Source organism: Coturnix japonica, chromosome 12 (genome assembly GCF_001577835.2).
Source record: "Coturnix japonica isolate 7356 chromosome 12, Coturnix japonica 2.1, whole genome shotgun sequence".
NCBI lineage: Eukaryota > Metazoa > Chordata > Aves > Galliformes > Phasianidae > Coturnix > Coturnix japonica.
Genome location: NC_029527.1, coordinates 14332757 through 14356955, shown reverse-complemented (window position 1 = coordinate 14356955; position 24199 = coordinate 14332757). Strand labels below are relative to the sequence as shown.

The 24199-nt window shown below is 39.6% G+C and overlaps 1 protein-coding gene across 4 annotated transcripts in view; it reads left to right on the top strand.

Annotated features, from left to right (window-relative positions):
• LOC107319982 (contactin-3) overlaps nucleotides 1–24199 on the top strand; it is a 93047-nt gene that overhangs the window by 26938 nt on the left and 41910 nt on the right. For all 4 annotated transcript variants that reach the window (XM_015875402.2, XM_015875398.2, XM_015875401.2 and 1 more), the window contains exon 3: nucleotides 17454–17552. In XM_015875402.2, the coding sequence (XP_015730888.1) occupies nucleotides 17454–17552 (99 nt within the window). The remainder of the gene's footprint in view (nucleotides 1–17453; nucleotides 17553–24199) is intronic.

Here is a 24199-nt window from a genome sequence, read left to right as displayed (position 1 = left end):
GAGCGGGTAGTTTAACATATAAAAACCATTTAGGCTTTGAAGCCCTTTACAGCATACTCTGTTAACAGGGTTACTTTTTTTTTTTTCTGATAACTCAGATCCCATTTGCATTTGAAACCAGATCGTATTATTATTGCTTTAATGCCAGTTCAGGTGTTTTCACTGTTTTCACTTCCATTTTTCCCATTTCTTTTGTCAGTCTAACTCTTAGAGAAGAACTTGGTTAAACTGCCAGGCCCCACAATGTCATGCATCAGACCCACTGCTCTCCTCTTTGTTACTATTAAGTTTAGGAGGCTCAGAAAATTAGGAGGTGTGGTTTTCTTTTTTTTTCCAAGAAGGAAAGTAACAAACCTTCTGTTTTCTTCCTAGTGGAGGCTCCTTGGACACAGGCAGAGTGACAGCTATACCTTCCCTGTGCATAGATACGCTTTTCCTTGAAGTTATTAATAACTTCCAGTAATTCTCTGGGGGAGTTTCTGTATGGGTAAGAATCTATTAGGAGTAAAGCCATCATCATTTAATACTGTGGCATTCTTCTTGTTAGAATTTGGTATTCATTAAAAATTACAGTAGTCACAGTACCAGCCTATATATCAGTGAACAGATTTTTGCATATTAATAGTAATGTTTTTGTATGTTATACATGTATAGTCATAGGGTTACGAATGCATCTATGCCAGTAGTGACTCAGTGAGTTGTTTATCTTGGAATCCTTATAAGGGAGGGTTGGTTACATTGATAGGAAATACTTATTTGCTTGTTGAATGAAAAAACAAGGAACTAATCTCAGAGTTGTGATTTTCTAAGTTCTGATGTCATGAGCACTTTATACAGATCTGGTAACAAAAAACAGAATTTCTACTGTAAATCTGAAAAGGTCCCACTCTAAATATTTCTTTGCACTTAAAACCAATATACCATCAAGCCTAATTACCACTCTGTTATGTTGAGCAAGGGATCCAGCAGGCATCCTGGCATGTAGACTCCAGAGCCAAGATATCTGCCCCACTGCAGGCATTTTGCCTTTCACTTATAGGATGACAGATGGTGGTAGCTTACTGAAGACCTAGTTTTACCTCTTGAGATGAATCAGAGCAGATCCTACTTCCACCTTCCTTCTGCAACTCTTGCTTTTAATACGAATGCAGTCTTGCACACTTAGTGCTGTGAGCTTCTTCCCTTTTTAGCCTAATGATGAAGCACACTCTTGTTAAGGATAATTTCTTACAGATCTTTTTCATTCTTTGGCCGTACTCAAGAAGACAGGGAGCAGTAACAGTGATGCTAATCCATTCACTTTGAATTAAGTGAGGGAATAAATATATTCTCCTTCATTATAATAATCTTTTTTTTTTTCTTCCTAGCTGTATATAAAATGGGAGCCAAGTCAATGAAAAGGCTGTTGACTTATTGGACTTTGTGTTCAGTGAGTTTACACAGGTCTGCATTTCAGTGGTGAGCGTGTTCTGTCAGGTACAGGGCATAGTTCCTTAAGAGTAGATAATGTTGTAATACTGAAACACTTCTCGGAGGGAGACCTTAACATTTTTACTTCATGTTCTGAGCTGAAGAACACTTCCTCTTGAAAAACAGCTACTTCTTGCTATAGGTACTGATTTTTTTTAAAGCTGAATCCCCACCTCCAAACAATTGATACTTTATTTCAACGTGACAAATGCTGTTCTTGCATTTAGTAATTAAACTCATCGCAGATTTTTATGATGTTTGATTGGAGAAGTTTTGGTAAGTGGCAGTTTTAAATTTTACATCAATTACTGAAATGTTCAAGTGCTTTATTCTGCAATAGAACTGTAGTTTTGCAAAGATCATAGAGCATGAAGGCTGCACATCTGTGTTTATACACTCCTGTCTTGTGCAGTTTTGATACGAGTTGGTGATCGCTTCCATTGCCTTGGTGCCTCTGTTTGCTGTGTCCCTAATGGATAGATCATTATGCTGTGCATGGCTGTCATCTGACTTCAGTCTCAGATGCCTTGGGGAAGGTAGCTTCTGAAGGTAGATAACCTGTCCTTAAACAGCGTGTGATGGGCTTGTCATGTTTGCTTAATCTTTGTTGGTTAAACAACAGCTGTCATTAGCTGCTGTTGAAGAATAGATGATGACCAGGATAGATGAGTAATCTCATCTATTTGAGTGATTCCTTGTTTTTTGGGTAATACTTTGCTATTGGTTACCTGAATAACCTATCTGGTTGTGCTACTTGCTTTGGGAAGGCTGGAGATCTGCAGATGAGTCAGGCTATAGAACTACTAAACCAGAGGAGGGGGGAGTCCTTTTCTCTACCAATAGAGTGATAGAAGTCAATAGAAAGGGAACACTGGGGACAAAGACGTCCAGTAAAAGTCTGTTGTGCTTAATGCAAGCTGTATCAGCCCCTTGGGAAGCTGAGGACATTGGCGGAGTGATGGGGCGGGAGAACGTGTTAGAATAGTTGTGAGTAATGGTTAGAAAAGCTGGGAAGTAGTCAGAGTTTGAAATCTAAAGCTGAATAATTCGACAGATGTTCAGGAAAACAAGAGAGCTGGGAATAAATACTTTTATTATGATAATGATTAGAAAAAACCTTCCAGAAGAAACTGCTGTGATTTTGTGGTTCGTAATGACCGTGTTGAAAATTAATGTTTTAGATTTTTATTTTTTGGTAGGGTTGCATTGCTGCCAGCCTCTTGCTAAAAGCATGATTATTTGGGGGCTGGGGGGGGGAGGCACAATTACCCTTGTTGTTCCTTGTTTAATAACAAATGGGATAATGTTAGCCTTTAACTTTTCCAATGCTTTCATCGGGGATCAGAACACAATTTACTCACTTTGTTTATAGGATAAAATAACAAAAAGTTATAAAACCAAAACCTAACTTCAACTTTATTACACTACATGCTTGAAGATCTAAGGAAATGAAGACTTGTATTATTGTATGATTAGCACCATTAAGAAATGGCAGTTTTGTAGTGGGATGTTGGTTTTTTCTTCCTAGATAGAACTGTTCTGGCTTCCTTGTCTAATTTTTTGAAGTCTTGAAGCGAAGTCTAAAACATTCCAAACATATGCCATTTGGCAGGAAAGTAGACCTTTCTCTACACTGGGGCTGCTTTCTGTCTTGGAAGAGAAGGCAGAACATCATTTTAACATGACACCTAAGTGAATGTATTTCGTGCTTGATTATCCTTTACCCTTTAACAGAGCTTTTGAGGGTCAAACTCTCAGGACCAGCGGTGAAGCTTCTGAATGCAGAGATGGTTCTGTTTGAACCAGTCACTAAAAGTAGCATTGATGTTTTAAGCCATCAGGGAAGAGATACCCTTAGTAAAGAAAGGGTGGTGCGGAGTAATTTCATGCGATGGTAACATGATGTTAAACTGGAGTTAACTGGATGCTACACTGCAGTGTGAAATGAGACGCCTGGATTACTGCCTTCTTCTACTGTTAAGAACTGCCCAGGCCCCAGACATCCCCTGGGGGTGGGAGTTGTGCCTTGCACCAAGGGCATGAGCTCTGCACATCAGCCTGTGCCTCTTTGGTGGCCTGTAGCAGGAGGCAGAGGCTGGTAGACAGCACTGTAGAATTCACTGCCTTTTCTCAGTTGTTGTGCAATGAGAACTTCAGTGTTTTAGACCTAAATTAAAAGCAGCTTAATGTGCACAGCCAAGTTCAATTAACAGATATTTTATCATGTTACTCATACGACTGTTTATGACTGGAAGCAAACAGAAAATCCCCAATTAGTTTAGTTTAAGATTCAGTTAAGGATTTTCTCAGGCTTCTTGAGGTGGCAAGTCATGCTGTTGCTGTTAGTAAATAACTGAATTGTCAATTCTGCAGTATTGTAACAGGCAAATAGTGATGAAGTCTTAGTAACAGGCAGAGGATTTGATTCACATTGATGTGAATGTACCCTGACATAAGTCTTGCAGTGGCAACATAGAGGAGCTTCCAATCTGCTCACTGGGCATTTTAGGAGGCTGTTACGTAGCGAGAAGAGTTACAGTGCAAATAAGAAACGGTCTTTTAAAGCTCTGCTGTATGTTTAGGAAAAGTTTTTCAGCTATTTCACTCCAGATTACTTTCTGGTCTTTATGTTGCTGGGGATCATCCATCAGTAGAGAGACTATGAATTGAGCCTCTTAAGGCTTCATCACATTTCTCATTTTTAAGGTTCACTGTGTAAGGAGATCATTTGCCACGTTATTTAATGAGTCCAGGCAGCTATGGGGATATGTAATGAAAGGAAATGGATTTTCCCCACATTCTACTGAATGTAACAAAACATTTATCCTGCATCAACTTTAGATGTGTAGTAGCACTCTGTGTGAAGGCTGACTTCAGAACTGGGGAAGCTCATTCCTTTTCATGGTATTTCATGCTAAAAATGCTGGCGGGAGGAGGAGGGGAAGGTGGGCCAGCTGTTCCTGCCTTCAAAAATGTATAAGAACATCTTTTGATTGTCTCTTGGGAAAATGAAATCAAAATTTATTTCCTAACCTATGCAAAATGTTATTGCAAGCCACAAATGGTAGTTTAAAGACAGCAATTTATGTAGCTGAGCTTACTGTTTATATATGTTTTGTATATAAAACATAAAGATTTGTCTCGCAATCAGGATCTACATCTGTAGCATTGATGCAGAGTGGACAGATTTCAGCTTTTAGTCTGTAAATGTATGACAGCACACATGCCTTAGAACCATGTTGGAAAATTATAATTCTATTTTTCTTAAGAGTTTTTGCATCTTGATCTGAATTACGCTGTTGTTCTATAAATAGTGTTTGAAGAGAAAATGCAATCTACATAAAAGGGGAAAGTAAATGAGGGAGAGAAAGCAGTTGTTACAGATCATAACCTTATCAGTTGAGGTGACAGTTTCAATTCCATTGGAGTTCTTTCTAGTTGTCATCTTTTTTTTTAATGTTGGATTTAGTAACAGTTTTTGTCATTTTATTCCCATAGCAACTTTTTTTTTTTTTTTTTTTTTTTTAAATGAGAATCTGCTCGTCTCCTCTTATCTTACAAAGCTTGCACATGAATGACTTGTGGAGGAGTATGGTGAGGGTAGAGACTTTGTGGCACAGAAAATAAGGAAAAGAGCATAGTGGATATATAAATAAATGTATGGACTTCAGGTTTGTGTCCAGTGCTCCTACCTCAAGCTTTAGCACAGGTAGACAAGTGAGACTGTGAGCTGCTGAAGGATGGCATCCTGGTGGATGAGCTGATGGCTGCCATTTTGGCTGAGAAGGGGAAGAAAATATTCAGATTTGAAATTGTTTATGTTGCACTCTGAAAACACACCCTGCAGTTGACACACACCCTTTCTCCTCTCCATTTCTTCCTTAGAACAAAGGTGGAAATTCCAAGTTGGTCCTTGACCAGTGGCAAATTGCTCTGCAGTTGGGAATGTCCTGAGCTGGAGGGAATCTCTTTTTCCTGTGTATCATGGGAACAAGGCCTAAAATTAGGGAGATACCATCAGCTTGTACAAAATGGTTCCTACCCTTTGTGTGTTAGTTGCTTCTGCTCTCAATCATAAGGCACTAAATGAGGTTGAAAAAAGAAGCTGTAGCTTCATTGCTGTACATCTTCTTTTCATATTAAATATTTCACTTAATTGGACTTAATATAATGAGTGTCAGAAATGAAGAGGCATGGAAGATCGTCAAGTAAATTGATCCAAATCAAAACTTATCTTCCACAGCTATAACAGAGATGTTTAATTGGCTGTGGCTGTAATCCCTGAAGGCCACAACTTGCTCTGAAGCTGCATTTTTGGTTACACCATGTTGAGAATAACTTGTAAATATCATAGCTCTGTATTTTCTTACTGTACATGTTCAGGCTCTGATCTGCTGCCAGCCTGCCAACTTTGCCTCCTGACATTTGCTGTCAGTGCAGCTACTTGCTAAGCATAGTGGGTATTAACACCAAATTGATGAAACTTGAGCTGTTCCTTTTACGTTGCATTGCTTGTATCTTTATCTTGTATCGAGATATGTTTACATAAATGTTTCTAGTAGAATATGCTATTGAATGGTAAGGGAACACAGACTGAGTTATAGGGAGTGTCATTTTATAGCCAAGCAAATTCTCCTTACTTATGAGAAGAGAAAGCAGTACCTGTGTTTTATTTTCCTCTTATTACCTCTCTCAGCCCTGCAAAGTGAGAGTTCTTCATTCTTTTTTATGAAACTGTATTTTTTCAGCCCTCGGCTTTTTATTAAGTTGTAGTTAACAATATACTTCTGAGGATTATACCACCCTACACAGAGCAATTTGGCTTACGCTGGAGATCAATCTGCAGATAGTGTGTCTGTTGCTGAGAGATTCTGCTCAGATACCTGCAAAAAAGATTTGAGGCCCCACTGCGTTTTTGGGGGGCAGCTCCGTATGGTTGTGTCTCCATCTATTAAACTCACTTTGATAGTGCTGGGATTGTATTTGTTTTCATACATAGAACGGCAGGTAAGTATTTCTGGGCAGCGTTTTTTCACATACCCTGATTGTGTTGTCAAATAGTCTGATGCTGATTATATTTATCTATGCAGTTGCTTGCTCAGGTGTAATCCCTTGTTCAGCCACATCTATTCATCCACTGAAGGATGTGCACATTGGTACATCATGGCATATTAAAGGTTTACCGCAGCCTGCCACAGCTGTCATCACTTTGACCCCTCAGTAAACCAACAGTCTTCCACATAATTTTGCTTTCATTCAAGTGTGATGCCATTACTGCAGAGGCAGACAGAATGCAATTCTCTGAAGATCTGGTCTCATTCCTCCCTTTTCCGAGGAGGTTAACATGCTCAAGTGATTGCTGTGCTTTCTTTTTTCACTCTTTCTTGCTGCAAGAAGAACAAAGAAGAAAGCACTGAGTGAACTGTTTGCATTAGACTGGGGGGGACGGACTAAAGTGGAGGGGTGAACTCACCTGTTGGTTAAAGGCTCTTTAACACTTCCATTTAAGATATCTCCATTTGTTTCCTTAGCACTTTTTTTTTTTTTAATCTTTTTTATCAAGAAGTTGAACAGATTATTTTTATTAGTATTTTTAGTTCATTATTATTTTTTCTAATACCGTTTACTAGAGAAGTAAACAAGTCAAAAGCTCCTTATGCAAAGCCAGCTAAATCACATTCAAATGTTAATGTTGGATGGAAATTACCTGAGTTTTATCAGGGTATTTACAAGGGGTACCACTTCAAAACCAAACAAAACTTTCTCATTCCAGTTCTGAGCTTAACTGTGGGACCAAACATACTGACTCCATTACAAGGCTGATATCCATTGCTTCTCACATCTCAGTGTCCATTAGAAGACGTAGGATTACAGGCTGGAAAAGCACTGCCACACGCTGCAGCTGGTTTTGATTGAGAGCAAGGCACTTGAGCACACCACAGTACTTGTCTGCCACACACCCTGAATTTCATTGATGTGTAGATATATAAGGTGTCAAAGTAGATCAACTTAGAGTGAATTCTTATCACAAAACATTGCTTTGTGTAATGAATTTAATTTATTCAAAGTCACGCTTGCAAGGTTCTCCTATTCTTTCTCCAGACAATGAAGTATCAGATAGCAGTTAATTTTAAGCAGGACCAAATGCAGTTTTATCACCTATTTACCTCTTTCTTTAATTGCTTAAGGATCATTGTTCGTGCTTTTGCAAATCAAAACGTGGAATTTGTTACCCACAAGAGGATTAAACTTCTTGATTTTAAATGTTATATCTGGATCAGAGCAATGATTAATACTGAACATGAGGCTCTGTAACCAAACTGACGCCCTGGTGCACATCCCAAAAAAGACTATTCTGATTTATGAAGGTGTATGAGAGGCAGAAGTATATGTGTCACAAAGCAAATGAAATTTTTGCTTAATAACAGTCAGCAGATCTTCAGTTCCATTAGGGCTGATTAGCATGTGTTTGTGTGGTGGGTAGGAGTGGAGCAGCTCTTTGGTGGGACGAAAGGCAGTATTTACAGCACTTAGGTTTGAGAAAGTAATCTGTGCAATGGTTAATTGTGTCTTTCTAAGATCAGTGGGAATTGTTGGATGGTCCATGTTGATCTCCTGCATACTGCAGTGCAATTTAACTCAATATTTAACCGTTATCAAGCAGGTAGTTATATACTGCTTCTGGCCTGTCCTAGTTTACCTGGTTCCAGCTGTTGGCCTTTGTGTTTGGTCCCACCCCAGGAGTGATTCCATGGGATGCTCCTGTGAATACCCGCTGCAAGGCATTCACATACAGGTGGCACATGGCTGGTGGCTGCTGCAAAGACTCTTCTCCTCCTGCTGGGTACTGTCTTGTTTATTTCTGTGGCACACATTTGCTCCGTTCTAAATGAGTTCTTTTATTGACTGCTGTGAGTCTGTTGATAGGGAGGGTACAAGTGTAAGGATGCTGCTTACAGTGACAACATTTCAGCTGAGATACGTGGAGCTGTTGCAGCATGTGTAAGTCAGCATCGCCATGTGTGTTAAAGCAGCTGTGAGGATGCTCCTCAGGCTTCCTTGCATGGCCCACTCGGAACACCAAGTTGCTGCTCAGCAAGAGCTGCCATGCATTCAGTCTGCTGCAGCACACCGTAGGTGCAGAATAATTTGACATCTTCCTATGAGCATTCAGACTCTCAAAAGCTAATTAAATACACTCAGTAGTACTTGAGGAAAAGAGGGCTTTCTAGATAAGAAAAGGCTGCTCTAATAGCAAGAAGCTGGGAGAAATCATTCCCTCCATGCTGAGCTGCTCCAAAATGAGCCCAGACCATCAAAAGGAGCCAAGCATTTAATACTGCAGCATTTCCTTCCCGCCACGCCTTACATGGAGAAAGGAAGATCCCTGTCTAGTTCTTTCCATAAAGATGTACCATTTGGCATACCCAAGTTCTTGATTGGTGCCTGTGCTTGTTGTTTGTTGGCATTTCTCTGTGGTGCTCACTGCGTGGAATCTAGCATGGCCATACAGAGGAAGAGCTGCTTTGTTTTATGGTTGGACCCTTGCAGCAAAAAATGAAATCTCTGTGGAAGAACAGGGAAGGGGTAAAGGCATTCTATTGTAATGAATGCTGTGATTGTAATCCAAGAGTGAAGAACTGACGGAATGATTTTTGAGACTGAGTATAAGGAGATTAAAGAAAAAATGGGGAATGTGCTGAGGCTGAGTGTTCAGATTTCAGGAGATGGTGTTGGTGGGGGGAAAAAGGCCTGAACAGGGAGGCACTGGGGAGAATAAGAGACAAGGGAGGAGTTGCTGTGAGGAATAGCAGGAATGTATGGGATCTGGGATGGTTTGAGTTCCAGTTCCTATGGGAGAGCGAGCACGTGGCCTTGAGCTGGTGCAAGTACACAGCAGTTCTATGTTTAAGCAGTTGTATAATTGGTAGTGAGATTGTTGTTTTTCTTTTTAAAAAAAGCCTTTTTTTTTGTTTTTTCACATGGCTGAATAACATTGCTGGCAGTGCAACAGGGATGGCCATGTACGTGTGTGCACAGTTCAGTATTCAATCAAGCAAGTTGACAATCTTATTTTTCCTGAACGTTTGTCTCAATAAAACTTGGGCTCATGGTTCATTTATTAGAAACAATCCCAGTCTCAGGGAAAACAGTGTAGAAAAAATCCACCTGGAAGCTATTCACCTGCGAGCTGTTTGCAGAGTGTCGGTGAAGGGGAGGGCTGTGGGCACTGCTGCTGTATCTTCACAAAGCCTTTTGTTTTTCACATTTTCACCCCCTACATAATCCAGGGAAGGCTTTGAGGACAGTAGAAATGTCTCTCAATATATATTTAGCTTGTTTCCTGAAATGAAGCTTTGCTGCTAGCCTCAACAGCTAGCCTGTTGGTGGGAGAGGAATAACTGGAGCTACAGTGGAATGTTAAAAGAGCAAGAAAGACCTGTCTGAAGGTTGAAGTGCTGTTACCTTTGATAATCTGATCCTCAGAGAACTGTCTGCAGACTGTTAAAGTTGAGGGTTTGCTCTGTAGGTGGGGAGCAGTTTCACTGGAGCACCACAGTTCCCTTTGGGAGACATGCTTTAATTAGTCATGTTGGAGCTAACTATTTGTCTTAAGCCAGGTACCATGCGTGTTTTGGGATGGGAACTATAAATATTTTGAAGGTCTGTGAATCTTACGTTTGAATGCTGACGAGTTGGTGTGTTTTTAGGTGTGAAACAGCAGCTGTGGTGTGACATCTGTTGATAGCACACTTAGTCATCTGCTGTATCTGTTATTTGTCATCATTACATCTGTTACAGTCCACATGGCCCTGATCAAAGCTGGGTGGCTTTCTGCCAGGTTCTCCAGCCCAACAGGGGCAAGGGAAATGGATTTGGTTACCCATGTTCTGGTAATACGAGTGAACACCCAGCTGTATTCAATAATGTTTGTTGGAGCATACCTCCATTTCTCTAAGGAAGGGTGCAGTCTTCAGAAAGATAAAGGAATGAGGTCAGTAGCAAAAACAAATAAATCTCATTGTATCAGCATATTCTCGGTACTTAAAAAGTGGCCTAAGATGTCTTTTATTTATTTAGAGGAAAGTCAAAATGCTGCCACTCAAATAAGCAAACAAACCTTCAGGTAATGAGTCCCAGATCTGGCAGTGCATTTATCCATCTGTTTAACTATTACAGTATGAACAGTGCTCAGCTGTAGTTCTTCAACTAAAATGTGATGAATAGCCCAACAGTTCTTCAACGCTGAACCCAAATCTGCTTTGTGGTCACGAGTAGTTAATGATAGAGGTGCTTCAGAGACTGTCAGGATATTCTTAGAGTTGCTTTTAGGAAAGCTTTAGGGGGACAAAATTGTTTCATGTGCAAAGTCGGCTGTAAGATAATTTGCTTGAGCAAACATTGTTCTCTCCTGAGGTATTTCTTAAATTGCTTGAGTTGCTTTGTTCAGTGCTGTGTTTGAGTAAAGGGATAATTCCCAGATAATATGAATTTTGAGAAGGTGTATTTTTGGAAATACCTGAGAATGTTTTTCCTTCATTTTTCCTTCAAAACAGACAGTGTTATTTTTCCAGGTTTTCTTCAGTGTATTTTTTTTTTTCCCAATGCAAAATGCCTTTAAAAATAAAAATCTGTTCATCAGATGTTGACTCAACTTTTATGCTATTGATGTTCGCCTGCTGCTATTTTTCTCTCCTCTCTCTGATCTCTTCCTTCTGCTCCATGCAACCCACAAAAGTATTTCATCTCGCCTCTCCCTTTTTTTCTCCCTTAGTGTTGCAGTCTCTTCTGCCTTTTTGTGCGCTGGTGTTTCATGTTCGCAGCACTCTGATATACCTGTGCCAATTTCTTTTTAGCTTTTCATATATGTGTTTATGTAACTTTATGATTTCACATGATTCCCATTTAATCAGTGTAATCTGTTTCCTGTTGCATGTTTTGCTGCATGCCAGATGGCTCAGTAGTGCTGAGCAGTGCAGGTGCTGTGTCAGTTTACTGCTCTGAGTTGTTGCAGTTGCAGCAAGGAGCACTTGCATCCTGTCCATCCCTGTGTGACTTGATGGCCAGGCACTGATTTCATGCATCGGGAACAACTTGCAGGTCCTCTGCCACACGCACCTGAAGGATTTCATTTAATTAGCAATATTTCTATTGATATGAGATGCTGATTTGAACAAGATTTGCTAATTGAGACTACAGAAATGTGAACGTTGTGAGGGATGTTTCAGGCTGGGAAATCGAGGTTTTAGTAGTATCAGTTTGTGTATAAAAGATGCCTGGAGGATGGGAGACAGTGACCTGCCCCTCTGCCCAGTCCCGGAGCCTTTAGAAAATGAAAATGACCAAGGCGTCTGTGGGGAGGCAGGGCTCAAGTTGCTGCCCTGTGTCAGAGCTAGCTCTGAGCCCAGGAGAGCAGTGCTCTGGTTCTGTTGCTGCTCCTGTGGTATGGAAGTACACAGCCTTGTACTAAAATGAGGTCTAGAGAATATTCCAGTGTGTTTATATAACCCATTGTGCAGTTGCCTTCCTACAGATAAACCTTCTACTATAAAATGAAAGTTCAGCAGTGTGCCACAGCATTAAGAGATTTCATAGAGGCTGCTGTGAAATTATATGATTTCCCTGTAATAGCAGCATGACAAAAATGAAACCATGGAGATAGTTCTCTGGTAGCCAGCAAATTTCTTCTCCAGTGACAAATCACCCAGTTTCTTTGCTTGCTTTGAGTAATGTTCAGTTTTGCTCTGTTAACATTTTTCTTCTCTCTCCTTTCCACCTCCAACAATAATTGATGGTTATAGAGGTAATGTGGGGAGGAGGGATGTGAACAAAAGTTATTTTTACAGGATTGATCCGAAGCCCTGTGAAATCAGCAGAACAACTCACTTTTTCCATGTGCAGCTCTACTGAGCCTGTTCCCAGTGGGTCTGCAGGCACTGTTAGTGCTAGCTGGCCGTGTCTCCCAGCTCTTCTGTTAAGCTGATGGAGGTATTGTTAGGAAAATTATTCCTTGTATACATTGTTTCCAGTGTTTGTCTCGAGAAGTATAAAAAACATGGTCATAAAAATGCCTCAATATTGCCAAATTTGGGTTATTGAATAGTGGGGAAGAACATTTGCTTGTGCATGTAAGTAGTGTGGCTAGTGGTAAAAAGCTTACCCCAAAAGGAACAAATTTGTCTTATTTTGTCCAGAAGTTGTCATTAGCAATGTAGCTATTACAGCATGCTTGGGCTGTTATTCTTAAGAGCTGAGGGACTGTTATTTCATTTCTTCTTAAGTAATGTGACTTGTACCAAGGCGACCTTGTTGTGCATTAGTAGTTCATTATGTGCTGGCACTGAACAAAGTCCCCTCTGTAGAACTGCGTATTGAAGAAAACAGTTATGATTTGGTTGGCAGGCTCACTTGAGGCACTTGAACATCATACCAGTACAAAATTATACATGAAGTATATTTAACAAGTTCTGCTGCATTGAAGAATAATGAGTCTAATGAAGTAATGGAATAAATATTTTTTTGTCTGTCAAAAGGACACTTACCTTTATAGAGCATTAACCCTTCTAGAGCTTTAGAAACACGGTAGAACTGCTAATAAATCTGCTGTGACAGTAAGTATCAATTGAAGGAAATGTAATCAGATATTTGGGTGCAAGTGGACTTGGAAACATGCTAAATCCTGCTTCTCTCCAGGGCATGGCATTGTCCCGTGCATTACTGAGAAAGAATTTGGTATAACCTCTGGAAACCTCTGCTAATCTTAATCTCAGGCCCTATGGACAGATATGTGGTGCAGTTGTGGGTTACGTTGCACAATATTGTGTAACTCCATGCTGCTGCAAGCTGGCAGTGGGTCTGTCTGAAGCAGCTTTAGTCATCAGAAATTCTGTGCATTTTGCATTACATGGTGTTACATCTTCTCAAACTGTGGATGTTTGATCTGATCTTGCATCATCCATTGCCTTCCTTGATTACACGTGATTGCACAAACCAGGAACATCTTGCAGGATACCTGCTGTAGCAGCAATGAATGCAGGCAGGCTCTGGGCAGAGCTATCAATTTCATTTCTTTCTTACCTGTTGGTATCAGGTGAACACAAGATAAGTGTTATCTTCTGCAGAGTTCTTCGGGTGCTGAAAGCTCTGCTGCTAATTCACAAATACATGTTTCTTAATTATCAGAGGTGTTAATGAACTATGACTTTCGTTCCAAATATATAAATGGTTATTCCAGAGCAGTGTGAATGATGCTCATGTTACTTTTGCTCCATGCTTCTGAAATCTTTCTTAGCATTGTTCTTGAGGCTTAAAAACCCAGCTGGAGTAGAAGGGATATCAAGGTTTCATATCTGCAGTGTTTGAATGAACAAGAACACATTAGATTATTCTGACCAAAAAGGAGAACAAAAGACTTTACAATAAACTTGAATTACATTTTCCTGCTATCTTTTATTGCAATGACAAATGCATTTCAGCTGATGGAACATCCTACACATGATGCTAAAGCACTGAGGCAAAGTTACGTATCATCCTGTGAGGGGAAGAGATGCTGTTACAGGACTCCAGAAGGTCTCTGTTGCTAATTTTAAACTTGATTTGTCAAACTATAAAAAGGCAATAAAAACAGTTAATTATCAATTTACACTGTTCTAGATTGGTCTGTAGCTCTATATTTTGTTTTCTGATGTAGTCAGTTTTTTTTTGTTTTATTTTGTTTTTTTGTTGTTTTTTTTTAACATTTTAACCAAAATATTTTCAGTGTTAAGGTTGGAGACTTTGGGCAAGTTAAGTAATAAAGCTACTTGTTTCCTACAGGAGCAATGGCTTTTCAGATGAAAAAAAGGTAAAAATGGAGCATGATAAATCATAAAAAATGCAAGTAAGAAGTAAAAAGGTGTGGGCAAGGGAAACTAATTAAAACAATTTCAGCACTTCAGTTTGATAGTAGATAAAAACCTAAAACATCCAGTGATGAGTAAGATGATCCATGCGTAATAAATAGCAACAGTTAAAGTGCGACAGGGTGGGTGGTTCTGTTCGGCTCTGAGCTGGAGCATGCTGAGAAGTGACTTGTATATATGCAGGGAATTCTTCCCAAGGTCAGAAGTTTGGACTCAGTTGCATAATACTCATAGAGGATATTATTGTTATTTTGCATGGTAATTTATGATTATTTCTGAAGTGCCACCAGCCAATGCATAGAGATGATAAAAATATCTGAAGGAATTGAGTGATGATACTTGTGCAGCTGTGTGATTAGTCTGGTGCTTCAGCCGCTCTGGAAGGTACGACGGAAAGCTTCCTGCTAATTAATGAGAAATGACTCTTTCATTGTAGCGTGGCTCATATTCTTTGTTTTATGATTGATTCTGCTTTCCTTCATGTTTTCCCCCAAAAATTATTCCTTGGTGACAGCAGCCTTCACTGTAATCAGTGATGAATAACCTCAGCCGCACTGAATGGCACCAACTCAGACTGTAGAGCTGCAGTGGGTCTCTGCATGACGCAGCACAGCACGGTGTGCCTGCCTGAGTCCCAACCAACCCCATCCCACCCTTCCCATGCACTGTGTTGGACAGCACAGACAGCTTCGTTTTTAAGCCAGTGTGGTTGTAAGGAATGAGCATATGTGCTCAGAAAGCAGTGCTAAACTATCTCATTGTAACTGGAGAAATAATGTAAGTAGGTTGCTCCAGAAGTAATGTCTCCTACTTATTCCCATGGAAATAGCATTATTGTGCTCTCTGTGTTTGCTGCTATTCAATAGAGCAAAGCCTCAGCTACAAAACACACTTTTTCACCACAATCACCACCATTAGTTGTGCATTTTTTGCACAGTGAACCTGCCTGCATGCCATGCTTCTAAAAATCTGCACCAGTGAACATGGCCCACTGTTTTACAGCTGTTACAATGGCAGTGTTTCTAGGAAAATGTTGCCCACACAGTCCAACCTTTGCTGTGCTAACATCCACTGTTTGGTCTCTCTAAGCATCAGAAAGTTTAAGTTAATGCCGGTGGTTGCTGACACTTCCATGTCAGATGCCATTTTGTCAGATAGCCCCTCTGCTGCCATTTGTTACAAGGCAGTAAAGCATAACAGAAGATTGGTGGGAAGGTTCAACCTCTACTGCCATCCCACCAGTATCTGCTTGTGATGTTGTGGGCCAACATCGTAACATAAGAGGTATTACTTCTAGAGCAGCTCTCATATAAGATTTACAGCTCACAGTAATTAAGGTGTAAGGAAGGTGAAATTCCATTTAAATCCATTTTATACATAATATATATTTGTGTTGTAAATTTTTGCATCCAAAATTGCAACATTATTTTCATCCTAATATAGAATAGAATGCCTTTTTCTCTTAAGATGTAAGCCATCAGAATAAATGGTCTATAAATCCAAGCAGGGAAAAGTCTTGAAGGTGCAGGTGAAGGTGATGTTGGGAATCTCTGCATATTAATTTCATTCTGGCTGGTGTTCTACAACCCACTTTCTTCAGCTCCTTGTGTGCCCAGCTGGGGTGAGGGCTGTGGGGTGCTGTTAGCTCTTAGTTCCCCTCTTAGTGACTTGGTGGAAGCGCTAGGGAGGGCTGATGGATTTATATTGGATATTTATATTGGTAGAGGGGAGAGAATGATGTGTAAAAGACCCGGAACAAATCTGGAGGCAGACTGTTTTGATCTCCCAGTGCAATCAGTTTAGTTGTGGTTGCTTATGAACTCCAAAACACGTCTAGCCAGAAGATCTGAACTCATTATGTGAGTGAGGACATAGGTCCTTGAGATGTACTTACAGAGAAATTCAATTGGAGAGCTGAAAGCAACCCTTTTAAGAATCCTTCTATGTGCAGTAACAAAGAATAACAGAACAATATCTTATTGTGGCAGCAAATGTATTTTTTTTTTTTAAATGAAGCATTGAAATTCTAATCACTCTTGTTCAGTGTTCAGACTGCAGCAGCTGTTGCCTTTCAATATTAAAAAAATATGTTTTGGGAAACAACTACTGTTGGTCAGCCCTGTATTATGCTTGGTTACAGGCAGCCTTATCTTAAAGACTTCTCTACCTTTTTGAGCATCTCTGTGTATTAATATCCCTTAAAAAGTTAGAGAAAAAAAGCTTTTTTTCCCTTTGCTTACTAGCTGACTTATTAGTGTCTGAATTTTGTCATGTGTGGATTTACTGTGATATGACTCATGGAAATCCTTTCTCCAGGTAGAACTTCAGTGCCAATTTGTATTGATGGCTGTATGTAGCTTTATTCAAGGTTATGGTGGAGCTGTGCTCTGTTAGATCTTGAGTCATCGGTTAGAGTGAATGTTAATTTAAAGTTATAAATATTGCTGCTCTATAATTTTGCATTTATATATTGCCTGCAGCATTTGGTTTCACTCTACACAGCTTAAAATGATCACAGAAGACCAAAACCAGGCAGAGTGCTGGGTCAGTATGCAGATAGCAAAGTGCCTGCCCTACCTGTGCTACAGGGCAGTAACTGGGCAGTGCTGTGAGGGGCTCTGCCCATAGGGAGCGGGTGGAGGGTTTTTTACCCTCAAAAAGACATATCTGCTTTTTGCATTGCTGTGATATTAACATTAATTTACAGCTGGCTAGAGGAGCTCAGAGGATCTTGATGCTATTTTCATCAGAGCCTTCATTTCAGAAGGAACAGTGGCTTAAAGTCCTATTTTTAAGTTATGCATATGATTCCTTTCCAGTTAGCAGAGTTATGGTGATATAAGCCTAGCATAAGAACAAACTTATCCATAGGATGTGTTTAATTAAGTTCTTGTAAATTATTTCACTTTAGTCCTAGTTCTGTCATCCTCTCTTGTGTTGAACAGCAGCTTCTGCAGTCGGTCCAGCAGATCACAGAACCACGTTGTGTCCTGAGTGACCTGATAGCAGGAGTTACAGAGCTTGAACCTCCTGTACAGTAGGACTGTCCCATCTCCTAACATCTCCCCTTTCTTTCTAAAGCAGACCCCGAGAGCTCACGGACGAAGATGAGAAGCACAGTGTCTGTGCGAGAAGGGCAGGGAGTGGTGCTGCTCTGTGGGACGCCGCCCCGTGCAGGAGGTAAGGAGCACTGGGAGCTTCCAGGTGAAGGTGGGATGTCCCATGGTCACAGCAGGAGGGTGGCAGGGAGCTCCATCAGGGAGCAGCAGTGAAACTTCATCTCTCTACAATGAGAAAAAACAAAGCCAAAGGAAATGAGTGCAGGAGGAAATGGCTGTGCCCAGGAGAAGGCTGTCCTATCTTGGGATGCCTTTTTAGTCCTTAGTGATTTCTGTGCACTTAACTTCTCCAGTTTTTATGGTATCTCTGACAATTGCTGAGTATCTTCTAGAGTTAAATTCTGTCCGACTTCACAGGTGCTGAGCCTCAGTGAATCCAGCTTTTTCTGTATCCAGGCAGTCGCAAAGTCCAGATTGTTCTCTGTAATTATTCTACTGTGTGCATGTATTCCTGAAACTGAAGCGTTTTGTAGTTTAATGCTGTGTTGCAGATATAATTAAAACACTGCTGTCTTGAGGGGAAAACTGTATAACGGATTCTTTGTGGGCCAGAAGTTGCGAGTGCGTTTTATCATCTGTTATCTTCTGTCCTGGGTAATTGCTGTTGAGTTTTAAATAATATTTGGAAATAACTGTTTCTTGAGGGAGGTTTTGTTTTCTTTTATTGATAACTAGTCTCGTTATTGAAGGTCGGTGATGTTAAATATTAGACTTAATTGCAGGGATGAAGTAATATAAGTTAAACATTGTGAATACGATAACATAGGTGTTGTGGCCTCTTAAATTTGACAGAGTCAAAGCAGACAGAGCCATAAAGTGACATTTTACAACTGTCTGAGCTTGCAGAATTTTTCTCTCTCCAAATTGATATGTACTCTTAAATCATCTTTATAGCCTTACAACAGCTTTGTCTTTTAGCTGCTGAGAAAATGGGTAATTCCCATGGCTATCTGTAAGAATTAGGGTGATTAAATTTTGCTTCTATATGTAGTTCAAAGTCTAAGTTACTGTGGCTGTTCCCATACTTGCATCCTAAGCGTGTACACACAGAGAGTTGCTCACCAGACTGACTGCAGTTCAGCACAGTGAATGTTGGAGGTATTAAACAGGAGGTGACACAAAACATGCTCGTGCTGGCTTAGGGCTGTGGCTCACATGAAGGAGGTGAGGGTTCTCTCACCATCAGCAGATGTGGGAATGATTGACACTCCACAGTAATTGTGTTATTCATGCAAAAAGAGAGAACACCGAGGGCCCCATGAATTATCAAATGGAATCAAGAATTGGAATGAGAATTATTTAGAATCCTCAGATTTGTGTGTGGGAATTGAAGCATTAACTGTTAAAGTTTTCAGAAGGTGTGAAACAGGAAGAAATCCTTCCTCATCTTTTTCTACTGGACTGAACATACTGCATGGTGATGTCAGGCATTTAGTGACTGTAGAATCTGGCATGATACAAATTAGTCAGTCTTGGATAACATTGATCTATTAAGTGGTAGCTTGTTAGGAATGGCTCAAACAACAACAACAACAAAATATGGCGTGAAAGCCAAGCAGTGTTTTTAAATATATATAAAATTTCTGCAAAGAGAAATTAACGAGTTGTTCCCTCTATCAAGAAGAAATGTTTACATTCACTTTGGTAGGAAAATACAGTAATCTGGGTTAGATGCTGGGGCCATATTGGTGCAGATTATGGAGCAGTGACAGTGATTCACTGATTCACCGAGGAGCTGGTGTTAAACTGAATAGCCAGTAACTCTTCATGGGTGGTTGCTGGTGGTGTTTCCTTTTGTTCTTATTTCTTTTATTTGTTTTAAAGAATGAATTAATTATCCATCTGGGATGGTTTAGAAACAGCTGACCGCAGCTCTATGGGGTTCTTTGTAGATCTGTGGTCTGATTTTTGTTTGGTTCTGTGTTGGTTGCACTGAGCGATCAAAATGAAATGTAGAAATCCTATACAATGATAGTTCTGAAAACTTTCTCAAAAGCCTTGTTCTCTCTTTGCCATTAATGCCCCAAATAATGTTATTATATATTTGCTATCTCTCACAATTTAAGATCTTGCAAACATGATGGAGATTTGCACTTCTTAACTTCTCTGTAAAAAAAAACTTTAAAGAAGAGACTTGATTAAATTGTGGTTATTCCTCTGTACACAGAATTGTGTCTGCAGCACAAACCAATGTTTGCAGCAGAAGAAACAGCAGTTAGTAGTATGGGAAAAAGACATTACTTCCCTTGTACTATTTGGCGTATTTTATGGCTTGCCTCAACTATGGATGTCAATGTGACTAATATGAATATCCTCTTTCAATGAGGAGCAATTGACTTATGCAGTTAATAGTACTTTTGTCCCTTCAGAGTTTGCAGTTTCATGAGGGTATGGACATTTGCCACTTAAACCAGCAGTGAAAGTCTGTTTAACTTCGCATTTCAGGATTATGTGTTGAGCTTGGATTTTAGCTTTGTGTCTCCTAGCTGTTAGTGTTTAGGGGGAGGTAGAGGATATTTGGTACTTCTGCTGAGGATGCACCAAGTGCCTTTATATTCTGGTGGTTAAACTTAAAATGCATCACTGACTACTTCAGTTTTTTCTCAAGAGTTTTGCTGCATTCTCCCTTTTTAGCGTTTCCTGTTTTAGCCATCATGTACCACTGAAAGGGTGACACAGTGAGTGACCAACTTGTAGAGATATCTCCTGCCTTTGTTTGGGGCTTTTTGTTGTTGTTAGAGCTTTACCTGAATGGAGGTATATGTGTAACTTAATGATTATTATTGGGTTCAGATTTCTGAGTAAAAGTATAGAAGGGTATTTCACTCATTCTTTTTTTTCCTCTTACTGGAAGTTGTATTTGAGCACTGATTTTTGATGGTTAAGATGCTCATTGGCCATTGTTCTGCAGAAATGTGACTGTATTTTGCAAATCACCAAGTCATCATCCCAACATGGCATCTAAAACTGCTTTATCTAATTGCTCTGGATGTATATACTCACTGAATTGTTACAGCTCATACCTCTGAGCATTCTGTAGCTGTTCAGACTTTATACTGTGCTACTGAAATGTCTTTGATAACTTAAAGGAGGTCCTGGTATAGCAAACATCTCAATGTCAGATATTAAATGTTGTGAGTTAACATGCAGCAGGTTTGAAAAAAATATCATGCAATGTTGTTTTTTTACGTTCTGCCAAGACATGAAAAGACCAGGCATATGGAGATCTAAAAACGACTTTGCTACTGATTTTGTTCCAAAACCAGCAACTGAGAGCTGACAGAGCCCCAAGTAAAACAAATCTGGAAGTTCCTTCAGGGTATTCCCTCCTATTGCTGCTGTGTGTGTGCCTTGATTATCATGTAGTTTTGTCTTCCAGTATCGTGACTGGTATTAATATGACTTCTATTTGATTAGTACGGTCAGTGTTAGTAATTTGGCAACAGTTTTTTTTGTTTCAGACAACATAATTAATTTGAGATGTTTTGAGTAGTTTGAAGAACACAGTGAGGCATAGGCCTGAACACAGACGACATTATGATTTTAGGGCTGCTGCTTTATACATAGAGAAAAAAAATGAGTCTTAATTGTGGAGATGAAGATTTCCTTGATGGTTATTTATACTTTCCAAGAACTTCAGGCTTGACTGTGAAAGCATTAATTTTATGTTGGTGGATATTATGAGGGATATGAGCATAACCCATAAGAACTACAGTAAATGGCAGGTATGTTGTGAAGCCAACAGAGCTTACAGCTCTAGGAGGAAATTCCACTGGTTTTGTATACATGATTAATGCTGTGTGATATGTGTTACTGTTTAATTCAGTATGTCAGGGCTACTTCTAAATAAACAATGAAGTAGAGAGGTCCTCCATCTAATATCATGCCCTGACAAATGCAGATTTAATTGACAAATGAGACCATATTTGAATGATAGTGATCAATCTAGCTCATACCTTATTATTTCAAAGCCATGACATACTGGTTTGGAACAATATTAGATCACTGAAAAATGGATCCCAATTTATTGCTCGCTGCTTGGTATGACAAATCATTCTCTGAATAATGTCATGTCTATTGCAAATTAGTATTTAGACTTGCAGATTTTCGCTCATGTCTCTGTACTGACATTTGGAGACCTTCATGTCCAGCAAGATTGTGCTTCCTGAATAACACAGCATGGGAAGTATCTCAAACACCAGAAATATTTGGATGCTTTACTTTTTTTTTTTTTTTTTTTTTTTTAATATTTTCCATGAATTTTAAATATCAGTGAGTGATTTTTTCCAAGGAACCAAGGGTTGAGTTAATTTTATTGGCTTTGGAAACATTTCATGCCTTTAAAACAAGGTAGAGTCAAGCTGATAGAACTCCAGAACCTGGTTTCTTTCCTCCTGCTCATCAGTGTGTTTGTAGAAGTTGCAAATGTCCCATTTTTGCACATTTGCTTTTTGCTTTTGTTGCAGATTGTGCATGGCACTTGTCTGAGCATGAGCAATCAATCATGTTTGCAGTAGACACATGATGAAATTTTTGCTCAAAAGTGCATTCTAAAGAGAATACTAAGCTGAATATTGTAAAAACAATGGCCTAAAAAATGGTTCCGTGGCATTCTCGAGCTGTTCGCAATCTGCCATAGAGAAATGGTGTTTTTATTTAAAAATATATATTTTGCAATATTCCTACTGGTGTCATCAGCAGCAGCAGTACAAATTTCAGCTGACAGTTTGAAATCAAATTGCACCTGAGAGACACTTATATTTGCCCATACAAGAGACAATAATGCATGCTCACAGCTGGAGCTTAGAATGATTTCTCTCTGACAGTGTTTTATTCTCAGAACCAGTAACAAACCAATGCTAGAAAGAGGCACCCTCTCCGTATTCTACACTTTATCTAAGTAGTGTTCTAATGCACCTTGGTAAACCTGTGTTCCAGGCTTCAGTAAAACAGGCTGAAATTGATATATCCTTATTGATGTATTTGTGCAATTTCTACAGCTACCTTACACAGAGTGCTTTTAAGCTAGCATGAAAGTCTACAACTCGCATAAGAATCTTGCTGCAAAAGATGCAGGATTTGTTTGGTAAAGGGCAAACTAGATGGGCTGGAGCTCTTCTCTAACTCCATGTTTCATTGGGCTTGAGTGCAGCTCCTTGGTGGGATGTTTGTTGGAAGATGGGGGAGATAGAGAAAGATTAGAAATTACTAAATCATCTGAAAACAAAGAAAATCAGGTCGAGATTTTCCCCTTAGCTGATCCCAGGTAGCTCAGAAATGCCTTAGGGAGGACGAAAAAGAAACTTCTGTGCTTCTGAGATGGTCTTTATCCCTCAGTTGTTACTTTTGGTGTTTTCTCTCACTCTTCATTATCTTATCTACTAAAATATTTTATTTCTCCTTTAGAAACAGGATAATTGATTAGGAAATGATGGCAGGGAGATGTCTGCAATCCCAGCTCACATTTGGAGCTGATCATTGCATTGTTAACAGGAGTACAAAAGTAATTGCTTTTCACAGGCTTTTACCGAGTACCTTCTCCTAAATGAGTAGAAGACTAACAGAAGTTTGCCACTAATTGCTGCTACCACTATTAACATTAGAGTATTTCTCCTAGAACTTCTACTTCCATATTTTCATTAGTTTATGTCACTAATATTTAACATTCAGAATAAATCAGATGGGTTTTATTGGAACAATGCATTAAACTATCATCTTTTTATCCTCTGTTATTAGAGGCAGGAAGCAATTTAAAATAGTTTTAACTATTTCAAATAGGCACAGCTGAGTTGTTAGAGAATGCTCTGAGCAATTACATACAAAGTTCTGGGGAGGTGATTAAAAGAGCAATTTGTCATTTGCAATGGATATGGCTAATGGCTATGTGTTTAAATATTGCTTCCTAAAGCAGTTTCCTACTTTTGTGCATACTTCCAGAGTGTGAACCATTTGATCAGAGCCAGTACATTTTGAATGACATTGCTGGTCTGAAACAATTAGTTCAGAAATGCGATAAAGAGAAACTAATCCATCATCCCTCACAGCTACAGGGTAAAAGAAATTAGGTTTTTAGTCAGCATTGGAGCCCACTGCTGAATAAAACGCAGAAAAGCATTTTGTTAGGCTTTTCCATTAGCATCTGGATATCCTTCAGAGCACCAAGGAGTGTTTAACCTGCTGGCTAAGGAGCACTTCTGCATTACGAGGTCTCATTGGGTTTGAAACTTAGTGCTGGCTAATGGTCATGGCCCACAGGGGAGGGACGGAGGTGGAAATTTCAGCAGGCAAGGCCAGGTTGCTGGTTGTGCCATTTGGGATTGTGCTTAACATGAGGTTGTCTGAGGTGTGATTAAGGAGGCAGTGCTGCCAGTCTTGAACTATAGTGTACAGAGGAAGGCAGGTGTGTGGCCCTTCTGTACAGACAGCTGCACATCACAGCAGTGTCAGTAGTGCAGCCTCCCCAGCATGCAGCTGCTGAGAAGGATGCAGTTTGTGCTGCAGTCCCATTTATCCTCTCACACTCATTTTGAAAAGAGAAAACAAGCAGACTGTTACCATATTCCATTTAAATATGAAAATTGGGTGTTAGCTGAAATTGCAAGGATCTCACTTTAAGCTGAAATATTTCAATATTCTTATTAAATGTGTAGATTGAAATTGCAAGATATTATGTAGGTCTCTGGCACTGCTCTCATTGTTGTGGGTTAT